At 39.8% G+C, this 14,031-nt stretch overlaps 1 protein-coding gene across 3 annotated transcripts in view; it reads left to right on the top strand.

Annotated features, from left to right (window-relative positions):
- The window catches only part of RFC3 (replication factor C subunit 3), a 52,797-nt gene extending 41,359 nt beyond the window's left edge, over positions 1 to 11,438 (top strand). For all 3 annotated transcript variants that reach the window (XM_084879450.1, XM_084879448.1, XM_084879449.1), the window contains 5 exons: positions 4,240 to 4,421; positions 6,371 to 6,507; positions 6,595 to 6,693; positions 9,236 to 9,305; positions 11,149 to 11,438. In XM_084879450.1, the coding sequence (XP_084735576.1) occupies positions 4,240 to 4,421; positions 6,371 to 6,507; positions 6,595 to 6,693; positions 9,236 to 9,305; positions 11,149 to 11,340 (680 nt within the window). In that variant the 3' untranslated portion in view covers positions 11,341 to 11,438. The remainder of the gene's footprint in view (positions 1 to 4,239; positions 4,422 to 6,370; positions 6,508 to 6,594; positions 6,694 to 9,235; positions 9,306 to 11,148) is intronic.
- Positions 11,439 to 14,031: the final 2,593 nt, after the last annotated feature.

The following is a 14,031-nucleotide window of genomic DNA, read 5'->3' on the forward strand; positions in this document are numbered from 1 at the left end:
CCCCCAACTGGCCCCCATGCTGATCAGCTTACCTCCAACTGCTTCGCCCCCATCAGCCTGATCACCCACAACTGCCCTCCCTCTTGGCCTCTAACTAACTCAATCTCAGCCCCACCACCATGGCTTTGTCCAGAAGAACATCGGGAAGGTCTCCCAGTCTAATTAGCATATTACCCTTTTATTAGTATAGATAGAGGCCTGGTGCATGGGTGGGGGCCGGCTGAATTGCCCTGAAAGGTGTCCTGGATCAGGGTGGGGGTTCCCTTGGGCCCTGGGGCAGCCTGGGTGTGGGGCTGAGGGCCCTTTTCAAGCTGGCCACGCCCCCCCGGTGATCCAGGATCCCAGCCCCTCCATTTTTTTTAAGCACCTCCTTGAGCGGAGGCCAGGGCTGGCTAGAAGCAGGTATCTAGGATTTATTTATCTTCTATAATTAAAACTTTGTAGCCTTGAGCAGAGGCGAAGGCTGGCCAGGGTGGGTGGGAAGCTTGGCTTCCTCCATCCTGGGGTCAGCCCAAGCCGCCTACTCACTCCAGCTCTATGGCTGCCACCATCTTTGTTTGGTTAATTTGCATACTGGCTTCTGATTGACTGGTGGGTGTGGTGGAGGTATGGTCAGTTTGCATGTTTCTCTCTTATTAGTGTAGATTACTGGTTCTCCTAATGAAACTGCTTTGCATTTCTAGACTAAAACTCATTTGGTCATGCTTTAATTTTATAGATGTGCTTCTGTTTTCCTACTACCAGATTTATTTTTGTATCAGTTGGGTTTTCCTCCTTTTTTTTTAATATATATATTTTATTGACTTTTTACAGAGAGGAAGAAAGAGGGATAGAGAGTTAGAAACATCGATGTGAGAGAATCATCGATCAGCTCCCTCTTGAACACCCCCTACTGGGGATGTGCCCGCAACCAAGGTACATGCCCTTGACCGGAATTGAACCTGGGACTTTTCAGTCCACAGATTGACGCTCTATCTACTGAGCCAAACTGGTTTCGGCAAGGGTTTTCCTACTTTCTGTTTGGTTCTATTTTGGTCACATTTTGGGATCAATCTTTTTGTCTCTCTTTTTCCTATTCTGTTCAATTATTTGGATTCTCTGTCCAGAATTTCTTCTCATTGTGAAACATTGTCTTAGAGGGGCACTTCCATTTTGTTATTTTCAGTCTAGTGCTCTGTCAAACCTTATTACATCAAGGTTCCTTTGTTCTCAGCCATGAGCTCACCCTATAGATGCTGTTCTCATCTTAGCCCTTGATGCTTTCTATAATTTTCTTGTGGGTGATTTTGGGTTCTCCTGCCCTAACAGCCATCAGAAACCTTCTAGATCCTAGCCACTTCCACTCATGCAGTTGTTTACCAGTATTTTCATTTTCTAGTATTTGGGGTTCTTACGTAAAGCTTATTACTATATTTTGGTATAAAAGTTGTTCATGGGTCTTTGGTCTTGGAATATTTAGTTCTGTCTGTTTATATAAGAGAGATTGGAATGCTACAATGCTACCACTGCCATCTTCTAGACAAAAATTGGTATGATGAATAATACAGCAGTTGGATTCAGTCTGTACCTACATATTATTCTTGAAAAATTTTAAGGCCTAATCTTAAGACTAATTATGGCCAGGTAGAAACTTACTATACAAGTAACCAGATGTCTTTTTGTCTTGTTTGCTACATCTCTGTGCCAGTTGTTTTCCAAAGCATCCTTAGAATGCTATGATTTATGACAGCAGTGAGAAATCTTTTTTCTGCTAACGTCCATATGCATATTTATATTGTAACAGCATTTGTGGGCCATACAAAATTATCAACTTAAAATTAGCCTGCTATATTTGGTCAAACAGTTAATTAACTCACTGCTAATACCTTGGCAGGACCAGACAAAATGATTTCATGGGTCTTATATAGCCTGTGGGCTGGACGTTCCCCACCCCTGATAAAAAGATGTTCCATGATCATTATGCTATTGAGATAGTAAAATATTTTTGGAAAATGTAGCACTATACACCCTTGTTTTGGTGATTCTCTTTCTAGTGCATATACTAAATAATCCCATATAATGAAAACATAATACAGTGGTGCTTCGCATAAAGAACGCCTCGCACAGCGAACACTGCACACAACGAACTTCATTTTATGATTCATACAACGAACTTCGTTTCACACAACGAAGTCGCCCGAGCTTCCACGACCGCTTTGCCCAAGCTTCGACGACTGCTTCGCCCGGGCTTCCACGATCGCTGCCGATGTATTGCATCCTTCCGCGCAGGCACTGCAGGCAGTCGTTAGTCACTGCGCTTAACTTAAGCACGTATCGCGGCAATCGTTCTTCATTACGAATTAAATCACGCACGTATCACGGCAGTCGTCCTTTTAAGTTAAACTCAATATTTTTTTTATATCATGGCTTCTAAAAAAAGCAGGAAGGTGATTTCTGTTGAAATGAAACAGGAAATAATTAGAAGGAGTGAATGTGGGGTAAAACAGTGTGACCTCGTCAAAGAGTTTGGCCTCAGCAAGACCACCATTTTCACCATTTTGACAAATAAGGATGCAATCAAATCAGCCAAAGTAGCCAAAGGAGTATCAAAACTATTTCATGAAAAACATAGGTCTTCAATCCACGAGGAAATGGAGAGGCTATTAGCGATTTGGATTAAGGACAGGCAGGTGAAAGGTGACGTAACAACCCAAGATATTATCTGTCATAAAGCCAAGAGAATTTATGACGATCTAAAGAAAAACGTCCCTGGAAGTAGCAGCAATCAAGATAATGAAGAAGAATTCAAAGCCAGCAGGGGGTGGTTTTTTAGATTTAAGAAAAGGTGTGGAATCCACAGCGTTACTATGCATGGTGAGGCTGGCAGTGCTGACAAGAAAGAAGCAGAAAAGTTCTCTATTAACTTTCAAAAATGTATTAAGGATGAAGGATACTGCCCACAACAAGTGTTCAATGCCGATGAAACGGGTCTTTTCTGGAAAAGAATGCCGAGCAGAACCTTCATTACAAAAGAGGAGAAGAAATTGCCAGGACACAAAGCACTTCTGGTCCAGCAACAGGACAATGCTCAAAGGGAAGCGTCATCTGATAACGAGGAGCAACAATCAAACAATCAACCAATCCCAACTGCTGACATCAAGAACATCCTGGTCAAATGGAAAGCAGTTCAGGAGTTTACCAATGCCCACTCTCTGGATTCAGCTGAAGCAAACAGGATCAATGATCTTTACTCCAATACTCTTGTCCGTTATTTCCGGCAGATGTTGGAGAAAAGAGAAAAACAAACGACTTTGGACAGGTTTTTCATGAAACCATCGGCCAAAAAGCAGAAAATGGATGAAGATGTGCAAGATTCGGTAGACTCTACTTAGTCTGTCTTAAAATTAAAAAAATGTGTGTTTTTTTTTTTTAAAATTATGTTTTTAGATGTATCTAAATAAAAATAATAACAAAAAATTTATCTTTTTTATGTCATCTTAGCATATTTTATGCTACAGAACGAATTATTTTTTTTAACATGTATTGTTATGGGAAAACGCGTTTCACATAACGAACTTTTCGCATAACAAACTTGCTCCTGGAACGAATTAAGTTCGTTGTGTGAGGCACCACTGTATGCACATCGACTGAAAGGAAGAATGACTTGGTCCCTATGATGCACACTGACCACCGGGGGCAGACACTCAATGCATGAGCTGCCCCTGGTGGTCAGTGTGCTCTTATAGGGGAGAACTGCTCAGGCAGAAGTGGTGGGAGCCTCTCCCATGTCCGCTGCAGGCAGGTGGTAAAGCAGCGAGGGGTCTCAGACTGTGAAAGCCCTAGGCTGTGAAAAGGATGTCTGGGGGGATCAGGCCTAAGCCAGCAGGCGGACATCCCCTGGTTCCAGACTGCAAGAGGACGCAGTCTGGGCTGAAGGACCCTCCCCACCACCCAGTGCATGAATCTTGTGCACCAGGCATCCAGTAAATATTATAAAGGCTAGAATGAATTCTATATCAAATTAACCTCTTTAACTTCATTTAGCCTAGAATTTCTTAGGCTTATTATAGAATTTTAAAAATAAAAATAAATTATTCTTACTGTACCTGTAACTTTCATACGTATGTTCTTGTCAAAGGGAAGAGCAATATATCAGGATTACTATTTAGGATTTCATGCTGAATGAATAATGAAGAGGAAGAAGAAAAGATTGATCCTAAAATGTGCAAGTAAAGTTTATTTTGTTTCTCCTTCTCTCAGTGGTTTTGTTGACAGAGGTTGACAAACTCACCAGAGATGCTCAACATGCCTTGCGTAGAACCATGGAAAAGTATATGTCTACCTGCAGATTGATCTTGTGTTGCAATTCTACATCTAAAGTGATACCACCCATTCGTAGTAGGTGTCTGGCAGTTCGTGTGCCTGCTCCCAGCATTGAGGAAGTAAGTCAATTATTTGTTTTCACTTGCAGTGAAGTGTGTCAGTAATTCAGGAACATCTGTGATCTGGATACTAATCATTAGTAGATGCAAAAAACAATATATAGTAGTAAATACCTGATACCAATATAGGAAAAGTGTTCTTTGCTTTAAATTATCCTTTACCTTAAACAAGTAGGTACAGTCAAACCTTGGTTCTCAAATGTCTCCTATTTCTAACAATTGGGTTCTCAACCAAGTAGATGTTAAAAAAAAAAATCTCACTTGTTGAACATCCCTTTTATACTGATGCCTCAGCATGAGAAATAGCCATAAACAAAGGAGAGAATGCTAGTCAGTTTACCCCTAAACCTCACATTGTTAACATTTCAGGAAATTGTGCTGTGAATATTTTTGTGGTTTTATTTATTTTATCTTTTTGTTTTTGTTGCTGGTAAAATGGATGATTAATACAATTTTAAAACATAAAGAGGTCATCAAGAGTGCTAATGTTTCTAAGGGTGTGAAAGAAACAGTGATCACAGGCAGTTGAAGAGGTAGAAAAACTGTTGATTTGGACAAAGGAAAACCAGTTAGTCTGTGACAGCATTTCCAAGGCAGTGATATGTGAAAAAGCAAAGACAATGCATGCTGACTTCTGAAAGACGCCCCTGAATGAGCGGTAAAAGTGATTTCTTTAAGGTTAGTAGGGAGAGGTTTGATAAATTTAAGAAAAACAGTTTGTTTATAGATTAAACAGTATATTAGACATGTACTGTATATAAACAAGGTTAATACAAGGAATCATTTGGAGGTCTGGAATGAATTCAGTTTACATTATTTCTGATGGGAAAAAATTGTTCCATTTTCGAACAAATTGCTTCTTGAACAGTCTTCCAGAATGAATTCAGTTTGAGGACCGATGTTTAATTATATTATGAATTTTACTAAACTATGGAGAGGTTAGGTACTTAGTATCTTTTACCTCAACCTGACTTATTTGGCTTTGGAGGAGACTTGAGTATGGAAGTAATAGGCGTTGCCAGGATATAATGTGAGAATACCAACTGTGTAGGTAGGGGACCAACATTATATACAGGAATGAGCAAAATAGATTTATAGTTGTTTATATGGAAAAAAAAATACAGGTTATAATTATTATAGTAGCTTTCTTAACTCAGAATGTCACTTACAACTGTAAACCTATTTTGCCCACCTGTGTGTGTGTGATAGTCTTAATAGCTATCAATAAAATTTTTAATTCTCACAATAAGCAGTTTTCCTGCCATTAATAATTTGGGTCAATTTTATGCAAAGTATAGATAATGTGTGACATTGTATTAGTTGCAAAGTAGTAAAATACCTTTATTTTATGTTTCAGTTATACAAATTTTGGGAGTAATACAGTTAAAAGGGTTTATAAAGTAGGCAGGATTACCAGTTTTACCACTCCCATGGATAACATTCTTATCTTAGTCCATGCAAATAAGGCTTTCTTAGTTGTGGGATTCAGGACAGGTGGCTCAACTTGGCAGCCCTATTTTTGCCACCAACCTGGGACCCTGTGTCTCCTCCCAGCTACCCTGAGGAGGCTGGAAGGCTTTGTTGACTTAAACTAAGACTCGGGTAGTTTAAGTCAACAAAGTTGACCACAGCAGAGCCATGATTTAAGCACAGATCTCTCTTACTCCAAAGTCCATACCCTTCCAATGTCTGACAGGTATTTCTCTAACTCAGGGTGGGGAACATCTGACCCTTGGACCTGGCACCAGGTCTTTCCCCAGTTGCAGGGCCATCTGCTGCCTCTTCCTGATAGCTAGGCAAGAACCCTGGCTTCCTGCTGAAGGAGAATGCAGGTTAGGGTAGGATAGTGACCAAAAAAAAGGGGGATCTATGAAGATGTTATCAACAAATCATTTCAATATAGGTACTGTTTGACACATTGCTCATTTTAAAAAATTATTTCATTGTAGATTTGCAATGTTTTATCTACTGTGTGCAAGAAGGAAGGTCTGAATCTCCCTTCACAGCTGGCTCGTAGACTTGCAGAGAAGTCCTGCAGAAATCTCAGAAAAGCATTACTCATGTGTGAAGCCTGCAGAGTGCAACAGTGAGTTAGAGGCAGTTAGCACCAAAAACATTTTAGAAAATAAGCATGCTTCCGTTTAGCTTATTGTGTTTTCTTTTTGTCATATAGATATCCTTTTACTGAAGATCAAGAAGTCCCTGAAACAGATTGGGAGGTGTATCTGAGAGAGACTGCCAATGCTATTGTCAGTCAGCAGACTCCACAGAGGTAACCAGTATAAAAAATGATTGTAAAAGTTTGGTCATCAAGGTAGTACAGCTATTCTGAGTTTTAGGATAGTGGTTTTTTATTAGCACCATGCAATTTAGAATTATAATTAAATATTGATTATTAAATCTAAAGATTAAACTTTTAAAGAAAAGGGAGAATAAAATTTTAGAAATTTAATGATTTAGAATACAGTGAAATCTCAGTTCTGGAACTTAATTTGTTCCGGAAGGCTATTCGAAAAGCAATTTGTTTTAAAACTTAATTATTTTCCTATTAGAAATAATGTAATTTGAGTAAATCCATTATAGACCCCCCCAGATGTTTCTGTTTTTACCTTCAGTTGCCTGTGAAAATTGTTTCGTAGGCACTTTCACTTAAAGTCAGCACTCTTAATGGCCTCTTTTTGTTTTAAAATTGTGTTAATTGTCCAGTCCCCTTACCATACGCAGTAGCCAGATTAGACATGTAAACACCTTTATTATACTTGGCACTTTTTAAGCTCTGATTTTTATTTTTACAACTTCAGTTTCCACTTTGCTGCTCTCACTAACTTTAGGACCCATGGTGTCTTACTGTACGTATTTAATAATAATAGGAAGCAACAAAAGCAAAAACAAAACAAAAAACAAAGGAGAGAATTCATGAGACAATTTACTGCTAAACTTTTTTCATCTAAAAATAGATGGAGATAATGCCCACTCACGGCTGGTTTGACGACTGATTTTTAAATTATTAGTTATAGTATCTTTCACATAGCAAGTGCTTAAAACATGCTGGGTTTAAAAGCAAAAACAAAAACAACTTTTATTAAGCTTCATAGTCCTGGATTCCCAGAATGGGGTTTGAACTTCTACTTTTAAGAAATCTTTCATAAATCACTATCCTGATTAATCTGAAATAATATAACATCTATGATATTATTTTAATGACAATTCAGAAAATTTTTTTCCCTTTAGGGTAGGTAATTTATATATCTATACTAATAAAAGGGTAACATGCTAATTAGACCGGATCGACCAGACATCTTTCCAATTGTCCGGTCTTCCTTCTGGACAAAGCCACAGTGGTGGGGGCCAAGGCAGAGGCAGTTAGGGGCAGTCAGCCCAGCAGGGGAGCAATTAGGGGCGATCATCAGGCCAGCAGGGGAGGGCGGTTAAGGGCGATCAGGCCAGTGGAAGAGGGTAGTTAGGGGAGATCAGGCCAGTAGGCATAGGGGTTAGGGGTGATCAGGCAGGCAGGTGAGTGGTTAGGAGCCAGCAGTCCCAGATCGTGAGAGGGATGTCTGGTTACTGATTTGGGCCTAAACTGTCAATCGGACATCCCCCGAGGGGTGCAGGCCAGACTGAGGGACACCTCCTCCCCCCCCAACCCCCGTGCACAAATTTCATGCACCAGGCCTCCAGTATATATGGAGAGAGAGATAGACAGACAGATAGACATATTCTTGTGTTTAGAATTTTAATAGTCACTGTTTTCCTTACTGTTTTAAAATGCCTTGTATATTTCCATTTTTGTGAAGGAGAGAAATGTTATGAGAGGGGTCTAGAATTAAAGGCTCAGGTGGAGATGCTCATGTTGACTTATGCAGCCTGTTTTTACACTTACCTATAATGACAGGACATCTTTGTTTCCTTGCCGTATTGCTTTTCACTTTGCACCATAGACAGTAACATTGTATTATATTAGAGGCCCAGTGCACGAAATTCATGCACGGGGGAGGGGAGGTTTGCAGAGGGAGGTCCCTCAGCCTGCTCTGCACCCGTCATGGGATGTCTGACTGCCGGTTTAGGCCCAATCCCTGGATTGAGTCTAACTGGCAGTCAGACATCCCTCTCACAATCTGGGACTGCTGGCTTCTACCACTTGCCTGCCTGCCTGCCTGATCGCCCCTAACTGGCTCTGCCTGCCTGCCTGATAGTCTCTAACCACTTACCTGCCTGCCTCACCACCCCTAACTGCCTCTGCCTGATCATCCCTAACTGTTTGCCTGCCTGATTGCCCCTAACCTCCTCTGCCTCGGCCCCCTCCAGCTGCAACCCCTGCCTTTACTGCTTCTTCAGAAAGGTTGTCTAGAAGGACATCCGGAAAATCATTCGGCTGTCCGGTCTAAGTAGCATATTATGTTTTTATTATCAGAAGTGTAATTTATCAGTGATTCTTCAATCTTTTTATGATTATTTTCTACCTGTTCTAGATATCATTTATTTGGGGGTAAAATAAACATATTACTTGATGTGTCATGAAAGTATGCTAAAGTCCATGGTGTGAAATAAATTCAACCTTCACTGTTCAGGAAGTCTTAATATTATATAAGACTGAATATAAGTCCTGTCTACCTTTAAAAGAGTTCTGTAAATTTTCTTTTAAAAAAAATGAACTGAAATTAGAAAAAGCTTCTATATGTATATGCTAATTATGATAAGTCATTTAAGAAAACGTTTGTATTAGATTGTTTAATTCATAAATTTAAACAGCACAGTGGGTACTTGGAAAAATTACCTCTTATTTTTAAAACAAAATATTGCTGTGTTTTTTGTAGGCTCCTTGAAGTTCGCGGCAGACTCTATGAGCTTTTAACTCATTGTATTCCTCCTGAAATAATAATGAAGGTAACCTGATTTCACATCTTAAGTTCTTTATAAGCATAAAATTTGCAATCATAGGAAAACGCTGTCACTTCTTATCCAGTTCATTAATTCAGCAAATATTTATTGAGTTTCTACTGTATGTCAAGCACCATAAGGGGGATGACGAAGAAGAGAGGAGAGGCCCTGCCTTCAGATAAGTTACATTTTAGTAGGGTAAGATTAGAAATAAGTAAACAAGCAGAAGGATTTCAGAATGCTATGTGTTAAGAAGTACCAACGTAAAATAAAGGAGAGTGGATCTATGGAAGGTCAACAATAGCTTCTCTGAGGAAGGTTATGCTTAAACTAAGACTTACAGGATTAAAAGAAGGGAATTATGTAAATGGCTGGGGAACCAGTATTTCAGACTACTAAGTTCATTGAACAGGGGGAATGGGGTTAAATGTGTAGACAGAATCTGAACTATGGTATATTGTAAGGCACAGCTTTAGAGTTGGTCTGTTAGCTACCTGCCTAACTATTGATAGATTGATTTGTTAGGAAATGCAGGGTTTTTTGTTGTTGTTTATTTGTATTTAAATGGTAATATTTACATGAAAAAATTCAAATGACCCAACATATAAAAAAAAATATATGAAGGTCTACCCTTTCATTTCTATAAGGATAACTAGTTTTAATAGACCTCTATTCTGTTCACGTAGAAATTAAACTCATATTGTGTGTGTGTGTGTGTGGTTTCACAAACCTTGACAGTGTTCTGCACAGTGTTTCTCATTCAACATTGTAACATGGATGTTGGTTCCTGACAGCCCATATTTACCAAACTCTCTTTTAAAAAAAAAAAAAAAAATATATATATATATATATATATATTTTTTTTTTTTTTTTTTTTTAAATATATTTTATTGATTTTGTACAGAGAGGAAGGGAGAGAGATTGAGAGTTAGAAACATCGATGAGAGAGAGTCATCGATCAGCTGCCTCTTGCACACCCCCTACTGGGGATATGCCCGCAACCAAGGTACATGCCCTTGACCGAATCGAACCCGGGACCCTTCAGTCCCCAAGCCGATGCTCTATCCATTGAGCCAAACCGGTTTCGGCTAAAAAATATATTTTTATTATTGATTTCAGAGAGGAAAGGAGAGGGAAAGATAGAAATATCAATGATGAAAGAGAATCATTGACCAGCTGCTTCCTGTACACCCCACACTGGGTCATAGGTCAACTCTCAACCACTGAGCCATGCTGGCCGGGCTATATAATATGCTAAGTGTCAGACCATTCATTTGACCAATCACTATGATGTGCACTGACTACCAGGGGTAGATGCTCTGACTGGTAGGTTAGCTTGCTACTGTGGTCCGGCCGATTGGGACTGGGCGAGATGGGCTGGACATGCCCTGGAGCCCTCCCGCAGTCCTGATTGTGCACTGGTGCACCCTCTCACAAGCCAGGACCCCTCAGGATGTCAGAGAGCTGGTTTTAGCCCGATCCCGGCAGGCCACGCTAAGGGGCCCCACTGGTGCACGAATCTGTGCATTGGGCTTCTAGTAATTAATGTTATAATAAGCATCTTTGTACTTATATCTTTGCATCCTCATACATTTAAGTATTGAATTTGGAATCTGCTAAGTGCCACTTTTTTTTTTTTTTTTTTTTTTTTTGCTTTTGGCTGAAGACTGTCAGTCCATATAAAAGAATTCAGGATTTCACAAATAAGAAAAGAATATTTCACTTGAAGCATGTTTTCAGAGACTTGTGTTAGAGACTTGAAGAATATGCATCATGTAGTTCTTAACATATTTAACTTAAGATTTACTTCTGTTTTGAATGAGAAATAAACCTTGTTATCTTTCTTTAGGGCCTTCTCTCAGAACTTTTACATAATTGTGATGGACAACTGAAAGGAGAAGTGGCCCAGATGGCAGCTTACTATGAACATCGTCTGCAGCTGGGTAGTAAAGCCATTTATCACTTGGAAGCATTTGTGGCCAAATTTATGGCACTTTATAAGAAGTTCATGGAAGATGGCTTGGAAGGCATGATGTTCTGACATTTATCAGTAGTTCTTCTTTATATGTCTCACTATCAGTATTTACATTCAGTTTATATTGCAGAAGCTGTAGGTAAAATAAACTTTACTTAATCATGTCCTTTTTTAATTTCTCTGAACCATTAACCATTACTCTCTAAGTTAAATAATTATTCCTATGCTATTGAAGTATATTTAAAGGACACAACTAGGAATTTCAGAGTCCGTGATTTTATTTTAAAAATTTGCTGTCCAAGTATGCAATGTTGATCCTCCCATTTTTCATTTAATCTCTCACCTGCTGAAGGAAATTTGCACATAGAAAAACAAAGATTAGCGCAAATCTTTGGGCTCAGTGGATAGAGCATCTGCCTGCAGACTGAAGAGTCTCAGGTTCTATTCTGGTTAAGGCACATGTGTCAAACACAAGGCCCACGGGCCAAATCCAGCCCGCCAGGCCTTGCAATGTGGCCCGCACCGCGCTGTCATCACTGCACTCCGCTGTCAGTTTATGACATTGTCAGTTTATGACTGTTAAACCATTCGGCCCGCGATTTAGGCTGGATTTTAGATTTTGGCCCCTTCTCTGATTGAGTTCGACACCCCTAGGTTAAGGTCACATCTCTCTGTTGCAAGCTCTATCCCTGGCCCCCTTTGGGTGTATGCAGTCATTAACCAATCAATGTGTCTCTCTCACATTGATGTTTCTGTGTCTCTTCCCCTCCCTTACACTCTCTCTAAAGATCAATGGGAAAATATTCTCAGGTGAGGATTAACAAAAATAAAAACATTAATAAATAAAGCAAATACTATTTTCTATCCTCCAGATGAGTATTTTTGGACACAGGTACATAGCAATTTGGTAAGTCTTCACCTTTATTCATATTTTCCTCAACCAAGAATTATATTTTTGCAGAAAATATAAGAATTTTGAAACACAACTAACATGGGTGTGGAAAATATTGAGACTACAAAATCCAACCTTTATTTCAGTGATTCAGATTTGGTATTAGATTGACTAATAAGTAACAAGCATGTTTTCATTAAGTGTTTGAGACTTGAAGAATATGCATCATGTAGTTCTGAAGCAAAGGTATATATATTACTGTAGAAGTTACTTTTTAAAGAAGTGTATATTATGTTATTGGTTTTGTCCTTTGGAACCTTTTTTTTTATTTGTTTATTTCCAAGTAATTTTATTCAGAAGTTTGTTTGTTTCCTGAATCAATAAATACCATACAAAACAATATAAAAATGGCTACTACTTATTTCTCCGCTGTTTCCTCAACATGGTGACAATCTCCTGGGCTACCTAACTCAGGGGTTCTCTCTCCAGATTTGGCTCAGTAAATGATGTTGAGTAACATTATAATCCCTTTGAGTCATTTTCAGAGGAATTTGGCTGGAGCAGGGAGTCTCTGGGGCTTGGAGGTTGACTAGGTTAGGGAAGTGGATTAGTATTTTTGGGAGAAGAGACAACAACTGGGGCGTGAGCCTACTGCCCTCCCCAAAAAGGTAAGTTGTTCACAGTTCCTTCTTTGCCTCAAAAAGTGACATTTATTAAAAGGGAAGAAAAAAAAAGGACAAGATGTTTATCCCTTGGCTCTCTTCCCTTCCCCCTCCTGCTCCTCTGCCTGTCAAGGACATCTCATTCCTTTTGGTCCATATCTCCATAGGTGTGCATCTTCTCAGTGAGCCAACCAACCTTTGTTTTGTGTTGATGAAAATGACTGCCTGGGTGATGGTAAGGGTTTCATATAAGTCAATGTGTCCAGCTTCCACTCCTCTCATTCCACAATAATACAGAATTGGCAGATACCCTTGAGAGTCAACTCTTCCTTCTTGACAAGAATCCGAAGGCATTGTAGCTGACAACAATACCACCTGAGTGTTGCTGTTGAACTCTTGGAATATGTCATATATCTGGTCCTTGGACCCACAGCTTAATATTTCATCAGCTTCATCCAGTACAAACATCTTGGATGTATTTGGGAGACAAGTATCTGTGATTAAGCATGTCAAACATATCCTGATGTGCCCACTATGATATGGGGAGCTTCCATCTGCAGCACACCTCAGCATGCACGTTGGTACCTACAATGCAGTCATGGCAGGAGGCACCAATGTAACTAAAGCCATGACTACCTTCTGTATCTGCTGTGCAAAGGTGCCAGGACCAAGGCCTGAGTGGCCTTTAAATCCAATCCAATCTGTTGCAGAACCAATATGGCAAAAGTGGCTGTCTTTCTCCTAGATTGGGCTTGAGCTATCACATCATAACTCTCTTGCAACCAGGACCACTGGCTCCTAACCGCTCACCTGCCTGCTGGCCTGATCCCCTTAACTGCTTTCCCCTGCCAGCCTGTTCACTCCTAACCATGTCTGCCTCAGCCCCCCCACCATGGCTTTTCTGAAGGTCATCTGGAAGATGTTTTGTCTAATTAGCATATTACCCTTTTATTATTACAGATAGCTGCCATGTATATATTTGTGTATGTTTTTATTGATTTCAAAGAGAAAAAGGAGGAGAGAGGTAGAAACATTAATGATAATCATCAATTGGTTGCCTCCTGTATGCTCTCCACTGGGGCTTGAGCCTGCAATCCTGGGCATGTAATAAAGACAAATATATACACACTAGAGGCCTGGTGCATGAAAATTCATGCACTGGAGGGGGAGTCCCTTAGCCTGGCCTGCCCCCTGACAGTCTGA

The sequence above is a fragment of the Pipistrellus hanaki genome (assembly GCF_964339955.1).
Source record: "Pipistrellus hanaki genome assembly, chromosome: 3".
NCBI classification, from domain to species: Eukaryota; Metazoa; Chordata; class Mammalia; order Chiroptera; family Vespertilionidae; genus Pipistrellus; species Pipistrellus hanaki.